The sequence below is a fragment of the Trachemys scripta genome, chromosome 5 (genome assembly GCF_013100865.1).
Source record: "Trachemys scripta elegans isolate TJP31775 chromosome 5, CAS_Tse_1.0, whole genome shotgun sequence".
Taxonomy (NCBI): Eukaryota; Metazoa; Chordata; order Testudines; family Emydidae; genus Trachemys; species Trachemys scripta.
Window position 1 is genome coordinate 134,070,653 of NC_048302.1, and position 9,270 is coordinate 134,079,922.

The following is a 9,270-nucleotide window of genomic DNA, read 5'->3' on the forward strand; positions in this document are numbered from 1 at the left end:
TTAATGCCTATTTTGTTCAATCTTCACTAAAAAGGTTAATCAGAACCAGATACTTAATACAATGAATATTAATAAGGGGGAAGAAATGCAAGGCAAAATAAGAAAAGAATTGGCAAAGAATATTTAGAGAAGTTAGATGTATTCAAATCAGCAGGGCCTAATGAAATTCACCCTAGGGTATTTAAGGAACTAGTTGAATCAGTCTTGGAACCATTATCTTCAAGAACTCATGGAGGATGGGGAGTTCCACAGGACTAGAGAAGGGCAAACGTACCTATCTTTAGAACAAAGAGGACCCGGGGAATTATAGACCAGTTAGCCAAATTTCAAAACCTGGAAAGACATTAGAACCAATTATTAATCAATCAGTCAATTTGTAAACACCCAGAGGATAATAGCATTTATAAGGAATAAGCAGCAGAGGCCCCAGGAGGCGGGGGGGCTGCTCTCGCCCCCCTCACCCCAGGCAGGTGGAGGGACCCGGGCTCCCTAGCCCATCTGCAGCTTCTGGCTTGGCCAGGGGGCAGGTCCTCGGGCGAGGAAGAAGAGGTGCAGGGGTGGGGCCACAGGGGGGGCAGGGCCTCGCCCCCCACACTTTTAGGAAGACTCCGTCCCCCCTGGTGGGTGCACAATTCGTTGATAGAGTAGCAATCTATGGTTCAGTGTCAAACTGGGAGGACGTATCTAGTAGAGTCCCACAGGGACTTGGATAATGACTCAGATATTATCTATGTCAAGGATAATGACTTGGATAATGGAGTGGAGAGTACGCTTATAGCATTTGTGGATTACGTTAAGCTGGAGGACAGGATTAGAACTGAAAATGATCTTGACAAATTGAAGAACTGGTCTGAAATCACCAAGATGAAATTCAATAAAGACAAGTGCAAAGCACTACACTTAAGAAGGAAAAATCAAATGCACAAGCACAAAACGGGGAATAATTGGCTAGGCAGTAGTATTGCAAAGGGTCTGGGGGTTATAGAGGAACACACATTGAATGTGAGTCAACAATGTGATGCAATTGTGAAAAAGGCTAATGTCATTCTAGGGTGTATTAACTGAAGTGTCGTATGTAAGACATGGGAGGTAACTGTCCCACTCTACTGGTGCTGGTGAGGCCTGAGCTGAAGTATTGTGGTGCCTAGAACTGGACAAACTTTAGGAAAGATGTGGACAAATTGGAGAGAGTCCAGAGGAGTGCATCAGCAATAATAAAAGGTTTAGAAAACCTGGCCTATAAAGAAAGGGTAAAAAAACCTAGGCATGTTTAGTCTTGAGAAAAGAAGACTGGGGGGATGGAGGGGACCTGGTAACAGTCTGCAAATATGGTAAGGGCTGTTACAAAGAGGACAGTGGCCAATTGTTCTCCATGTCCTCTGCAGATAGGACAAGAAGTAATGGGCTTAATCTGCAGCAAGAGAGATTTAGGTTGGATATTAGGAAAAGCTTTCTAACTATCAGGATAGTTAAACTCTGGAACAGGCTTCCAAGGAAGGTTGGGAAATCCCCGTCCTTGGAGGTTTTGAAGAACAGGTTGGACAAACACCTGCCAGGGATGGTCTAGGTTTACTTGGTCCTGCCTCAGTTCAAGCAGCTACACTAAATAATCTCTTGAGGTCCCTTTCAGCCCTACATTTCTATGATTCTATGACTCCCACAAGAAATCTACTGGCAATGGTGGGGAGAGAGGGTGATAAAAATGTATATTTGTATTTTTAAAAAAATTATATAAAACATTTATGTATTGGGGGGGAAAAATATTTTATTCAATCACTAAATCCATCCCCAGCAAGTGCAGGATGCAAAATGCATATATAAGAATGTACCAGATGTTAAACTGATGCTCCACTTGATTTCAGCCAAAAGGAAGAATTTATATAAACCTTCATGCCTTGGTGCTCAATGAGGGCCTGAATCAAAGCTCATTGAAGTCAACTGCAGTCCTTCCCGACACTTCTTTGGGATTCAGATCAGGCCCCAAGTCACCAGTATGTCATGGTCCTTTTCCCCCTCTTCAACTCAAATATCCTCGAGACTCAACTCAATGGCAGTCCTCTCCTTCAAAGCCCTATGACAGAACCGCCAAAGAGCACTGGGGAAGAGGAGAGGTACCAAAGATTCTGAGACCAGTGGGAGGATTTGTCTGCAAAGTTTCCTCAATAGAATTTGAGAGGAGGAAAATCAGGGTCAAAACACCATTGGGGAGTGCTATAAAACAGGTAAGTGAACAGATGCACGTGGAAGCTCACTGTGGGGCGGGTGTGCTCAATATATTGTCTTTGGCAGAGATCACAGCAGGCAGGGACCAAGGAGGCTTAAAGATGCTTTTACACCTATGTAGTTAGTCCCTCCAGGTCCGAATTCAGACACTCTGGTGGGGCAATGTTAGGGAAGCCCATACTATCCCTGTTTGATGTAGTTGTCCTTTAGAGAGCTGGAAATAAGGGCTCTCTTCACAGCACTACATACACTTAAAAAAACCAAAGCAAAACAAAACCCCCAAGGTATTTCAATCTGCTAGACTTGAGAAAAACAACAGTCTAGTTTGACTGAGCATGTGGCAGGGCTCCAAGAACTCCTGAGTTCTAATCCTGGTCCTGCCACATTCTTGCTGAGGTCATTTGGGCTAGGATTCTCAAAAGACGATAAGGGAGTCAGGTGTTCGACTCTGTGCGGCTGTTTCTCACCTCTAAAAGGGGATAATGATGATTATGCACCCAGTGGGGGAACTGTTGAAGCTAAATTACTTAGTCCCTGTCCCAAAGAGCTTACGATCTATCTTTTTGTTCTGTGTTTGTGCAGTGCCTAACACAATGGGATCCTGGCCCATGACAGGGACTCCGAGAGTAAGTCTACACAGCCAAGAAAACCCTGTGGCTGGCCCATGCCAGCCGACTCACGGGGCTCGTGCTGCGGGGTTGTTTCGTTGTTGTGGAGACTTCCAGTCTTGGGCTGCAGCCCGGGCTCAAGGGTCCCTGTGAGGTGGAAAGGTCCAGGAGTTTGGGCTCCAGCCAAGCCCAGAAGTCTTACACAGCAATGAAACAGCCCCACCGCCCAAGTCAGCTAACAGAGACCAACCGCAGGTGTCTAGCTGATGTGTAAAAAAACAACAAGGAGTCTGGGGGCACCTTAAAGACAAACAGATTTATTTGGGCATAAGCTTTCGTGGGTAAAAACCCCACTTCTTCAGATGCACAGAGTGAAAGTTACAGATGCAGGCATTATATACTGACCCATGGAGAGCAGGGAGTTACTTCGCAAGTGGAGAACCAGTGTTGACAGGGCCAATTCAATCAGGGTGGATGTAGTCCACTCCCAATAATAGATGAGGAGGTGTCAATTCCAGGAGAGGAAAAGCTGCTTCTGTAATGAGCCAGCCACTCCCAGTCCCTATTCAAACCCAGATTAATGGTGTTAAATTTGCAAATAAATTTTAGTTCGGCTGTTTCTCTTTGAAGTCTGTTTCTGAAGTTTTTTTGTTCAATGATAGTGACTTTTAAATCTGTAATAGAATGACTAGGGAGATTGAAGTGTTCACTTACTGGCTTATGTATGTTACCATTCCTGATGTCCGATTTGTGTCCATTTATTCTTTTGCGGAGGGACTGTCCGGTTTGGCCAATGTACATGGCAGAGGGGCATTGCTGGCACATGATGGCATATATCACATTAGTGGATGTGCAGGTGAATGAGCCCTTGATGGTGTGGCTGATGTGGTTGGGTCCTCTGATGGTGTCGCCAGAGTAGATATGGGGACAGAGTAGGCAACGAGGTTTGCTACAGGGATTGGTTCCTGGATGGGTGTTTCTGTGGTGTGGTGTGTAGTTGCTGGTGAGTATTTGCTTCAGGTTGGGGGGTTGTCTGTAAGCGAGGACTGGCCTGCCTCCCAAGGTCTGTGAGAGTGAGGGATCATTTTCCAGGATAGGTTGTAGATCGTGGATAATGCGCTGGAGAGGTTTTAGCTTGGGGCTGTATGTGATGGCCAGTGGTGTTCTGTTATTGTCCTTGCTGGGTCTGTCCTGTAGTAGGTGATTTCTGGGTACCAGTCTTGCTCTGTCAATCTGTTTCCTCACTTCCCCAGGTGGGTATTGTAGTTTTATGAATGCTTGATAGCTGATGTGCAGACATACTCCTAGGTGCAGGAGTGATGGAAGCTCCCTAAAAGTGTGTGTGTGGGGGGGCCACCGGCGCCCAAACTGTGGCTCCCGCCATCCCTTCTTCTGAGGCCCTTTTAAAAGTGATGGGGCCATGGCCCCCTGGCCCACACTGTTCTGGCGCCCCATCTACATGCGATCACTATAGAAATAATACTATTAATTGTCACTGATAACAAAATTCCAGGTGAAATCAGTAGAACTTCCATTGGCTTCAGTGGGGCCTAGATTTCACCCCCAGTCTGTAAAAGGCTTTGAAATCCTTTGTAGGGAAGGTGCTATAGAAGAATAGGTGCTACTGTTAGTAGAGATGGTCAAAAATGTAAGTATATTCACAGAAAAATGGGAAAAATTAACTTTTGTTAAAAAAAAATTGTAGTGCAATTTTCCACTATATTTTATGGAGTGAGGGGGTGGGAAACTCCCCCAATTCTTTTTCATTTTTTACACTAGAGAAGAAGGCAGCAAAAAAACAAAAGTGTGTTTTTCACCCTCAGAACAAAACAAAGATTGCTGGGGGGAAAAATCACTTCTCTTCATTTTTTTGATTCAAACTTCATCAAAAAGCAGAAAATTTCAGATACAAGGAAAAATATTGTGAAAATGTTCATTCTGGCAGAAAAGGCACGGCTGTCAGTGAAAAGTACTTTGATTAACATGTGTCAGGTCTAAATATCAGTTGTTATTTAAGGAAGTGCAGCCCTGGGGAGATAGTCTCCTAGTGCAGAGTACATACCCCCACATTTCCCTGGATTTGGGTGTCTTTTCACAAGTCAGAATTGTGGTCGTGTCTGAGGGCGGCCTGCTGAGCTAAGCGTTTTAAACCTTATGCAGCTCTGACCGTCATTGAGAAATGTAAGTATAAGGTGCACATTAATATGCAAACAATGGCTTGTTTCTGGCAAAGCTGAGATGGGTGTCGCTGACAAACGCACTCATTTTTGGAGCGTTCCAATTCCCCCCTCCCCCCAAACATACACACATGTGGTTTCTCAAGAGCTTTTTGTGCTTTCCCTGGGATTTGAGTTCCTCTCACAGGTAAGAAGCAGCAAGAGGATCAGCCGTCTGTGTTTGATTGCGGCTGCGATTAATCTGCAGGAAACATACGCCAACAAATTATATTAAGTACCAAGCACAATAAAACTTGCCAGGTAAACACTTCACTACTAGACAGTGGAAAGGTTTCATCGCAGCTGCCACTTCACGGTCTCAGGGTATATCATTAATAGAGGCGAGTTGTAATGGTCTGGAACCACATCTGGGCATGATGGAGACTTCACAATGGAAAGAGGCTATTTCCAACTCCCATCCTCCAACATTTCACCCTTGTCATTTCAGTTTCATGACCATCATTATGTAAATTACTTATTAAGTATGATCACTATTGTGACAAATGTCTGCTCTGCTCTTTACAAATAAGTCTGCAGATGAGGGTCATAAACTCTTTGGGTTAGGCACTAACCAGGATTCTGCACTCTAAGTATTTTAATAAAACTAATTAATGATACTCTGCCCTTCTATAGCATCAGTCACCCAAAGACCCAAAGCTCTTTAAATGTTAAATAAACCTCACCACTTCCTTTCTCTATCCATTAAAAACCTGGAAAAACAGAGGCACCGAGAGATTAAATGGTCATTTAATGAGTCAGTTACAGGTCCTAGAATGGGACCCAGGAATCCTGACAAAGTCTTACGCTCTAAAAACAATCCCACCATCACCAATGTTCGTCCCATTGTTTCTTACACTGAGCAAGGTCACTTGACAAAACAAAGGGCACGTATTTGACTAATAACATCTCATCACAGTTGGATATTTATTTCGTGCCTGATTTCAACAAACACAGAGAAACTGGGAATTATCACAGGAATTGTTGGGTCCAGTTTGAAAGACGATGTTTTCATGCTATACGTGTACAGTGCCTAGCACAATGGAGCCCTGATCTCTGACAGATGCAATCACAAGACAAATATTATTTCATAATAATAATTACAAAGAGTCAAACACTTTTACCGGTGAAAAATATCTATGCTGTCTCGTGAATTTTAGCTCATGCTGACGGCCTTCCCCAAGATTATCCCACCGGGAATTACATTGACCAGTGACCCCAGCCGGGGCAAATGTCGGTTCAAAGGGGAAAAGGGTCATTTTGCTCTCCCTTTTGAGCTTCTCTCTCTACCACTTAGGGGCAAATGCCAAGGTGTGAAAGCCAGCTGATAATGGCTAACGTTGCAACTCTGACCGGTGGCAATTGTCATTCACCTGTGGTGAAACCTGCTAACCTAAGTCACATACTCAGATAGAGATCTGTTCTTTTTAAAAGCCCTTTTATTAGTCCAGGTTAATATTACTCCAGGAGCCTTATGTGAAAGTAAACTTCAAGAAAGGTGGTACCTTTAGGTGCAGTATTACCTTTCTTCACTTTCTATACTGCATGTACCTCACAGAATACATTCTAAACTGTAAATAAACTGTATTGTTCCAAACCCATGACCTACCCCCTGGTTTAACTTGCAGATAAGCAATGCATGTGCACTGCATGAAATGACCACACTGTGCCTTTAACTGTTGCCTTGCTGTATGGAGATTGCCTACCTAACTCCAGCTACTATGGTGATCGGGGCTGTAGAAAAACACCTGCTTTTGGGGAAATCTAGAATTTTTGTTGGCTCAGAAAAAAGGTAAAAGGAATCACCTTGTAGTATAATAATTAATGGTCTAAGGAATTTTCTTTTAGAATCTATTTTTGTCTTTAAAATGAGACACTGTCCCACCCTGACATCAGGGGAAATAAATTATTGGCAAATCTTGTCCATTCCCATGGGACTGTGCAGGATTTTTCCCTCCAGTATTTTGCTAATACTCCGTCCCGTCTACTTTTTAAAATCTCAAGCGACAGGGCTCTCTCCTCCTTCACTTCCTTGCAACATACAGCACAAGAATAGTGACACAAACAAAACAAATCCTTAGTGTCTTGGACATTCTTGGTTCAGGGCTTTTTTAAGTCCAGTCCCATTCTTCCCTGGCTTAAAGAGGAGATATTTTCTTACAATATAGAAGCCGCAGGTTTGCAAAACAAAATATGATGAAGCGTGAGAATAATTGCACAGTGCCAATAGCAGCTAAAGTGAGAGAGAAATCCAGAGAGCTAAACGACTGGCATCGTTCACTGCTGTCCACCTAACGCTGGAGATAGACACCTATCCCATGGAACTAGAAGGGACCTTGAAAGGTCATCAAGTCCAGTCCCCTGCCTTTACTAGCAGGATCAATTTTTTTTGCCCCAGATCCCTAAATGACCCCCTCAAGGATTGAACTCCCTAACCCTGGGTTTAGCGGGCCAATGCTCAAACCACTGAGCTATCCCTCCCCCCTTTGAACAGTCTCTAGTATTCAGTCTGTGTGCTACCTGCATCATCGCTGGTTTCAGTTGTCAAAACAAATCACATCACATTTAATTCTTTTTAGCAGCACCTCTTCTGCTCCTCAAAAAAACAAAACGAAAAAACCCTTTTCTATCTCAAGTGACACAAAAAGCATTTGTTCCCAATGTGGCATCATGTTTTTAATATATTTGGTGCATGTTTTGATGCCATTCACTGTATCCTAGTGGTTAGCAGCACCATCCAGCATTACTTCCTAATCTGCTCCCAAAGATCACAGGAAAACAGAAACACATTACAAGGAGAACATCTACCCCTCGCTCTTTCCAGTCCAAGAGACTTGAGACGATCCAGACTTCAATGATCTAGATAGGTTTTTAGAAACCTCTGCAGATAATCCCCCATGTGCAATTCAAACAAACGCTGGAAATAACAAACCCTGTACAATTCCACTGTGAAAATGTTGCATGTCCACATTTTAAATGTAAGGCTATCTACTCACTAGGGCAGACTGGCACATACACATAGGATTTATGACACTCTACACAACCAGAAGACCTGTTCTATTGGGTCCACATTTTTTGCAGGGGGTGGGGAGGGAGGACCCAGAAAATTGATCTGACAGGTGGGGGAATCTGAAATCTTGTTTTATTTTCCAGAGTCCCTTCTACTAGTTTGGGGCATTAAATGACTTAGATGGGATCTTCAAAAATCTTCCAAAGAACCACAGTTTTATCCCATGTGGAACCGTATCACTGAAGCAGCAACATCTGGATTTTAAAAGGGATTAAAGATTTCTCTAGATAACAAGAATATCTAGGGTTATAACCGTAAATATTAAACATAAACACTCATCTTGGACCAGCTACAAACCCTCCACGGCACAAGCCAGCCACTGACTACCGAGATTGGGGGGAAAGGCTATCCCAGAACTGCTACTACAGGGTTCCTTGCACCTTCCTCTGATTCATCTGGTCCTGGCCATGGGGTAGATGGACCCCTGGTCTGACCCAGGCTGGCGTCTCCTATATCCAGAGCCCTGGGACTCAATCCCCCGTGTCCTTTAAACTGCAGCCCTGCCCCAGAAGTAGAGGGGAACACCCAGAAAAAGCCGGTTCTCTTTCTATCCAGCACACACTCCCCTTCTCTGCCTCCAGCGAGGGAGCAACTCATCCCGAGCATCCCAAAGGCCAGTCCCACCCCGCACCCAGAAAGTTGGCTCCTCTCTTTAAAAGCAAAGAGAGCCGAGGGGACCGACCCCCAAAGGCACCGCATCTCGGCCGGGCTAGCCCGGAGAGCCACGGGCAGAGGGTCAGCGCGGAAGCCGGGCTCCGAGCAGGGGCTTTCGCTACTCACCTGTGAGGATCAGCATGGCAAAGTAACAGATCCCCCTCATCCTATTGACTCTGGGCAGATCCGGAGCTGGAGGGGGCGGGGGAGGGCTTCGGGTCGCACCCTCGGGGGGTCTAGCAGGCGCTGCGGGGCTCGGGAGGGTTAATCCCCCCGGGGCATGCGGCTCTTTGCCGGGGAACGAGCGCTGGCCGGCAGGGACCCCGGGTCCTGCTGGGGCATGGTCCCCGCTGCAAGCCGGCTGCTCCCGGGGGCCGGGCTGGCTCCACGCGCCAGCCCCGGAGCAGGGCACCGGCGGCTTTTGCAAACTTCTCCCGGGGAGGGGGGGGGGCGGGAAGCCCCCGGGCGGCGGCGGGGGGGGGGGGGGGGGGGGGGGGGGGGG

The 9,270-nt window shown here is 45.6% G+C and overlaps 1 protein-coding gene across 1 annotated transcript in view; it reads right to left on the bottom strand.

The window, feature by feature from the left end:
- Nucleotides 1-9,205, bottom strand: part of GFRA4 (GDNF family receptor alpha 4) — a gene marked incomplete at its 5' end in the record, with an annotated part of 147,423 nt that extends 138,218 nt beyond the window's left edge. The window contains 1 exon segment of the mRNA XM_034772806.1: nucleotides 8,895-9,205. Coding sequence (XP_034628697.1) covers nucleotides 8,895-8,934 — 40 coding nt within the window.
- Between the last annotated feature and the right edge of the window lie 65 nt (nucleotides 9,206-9,270).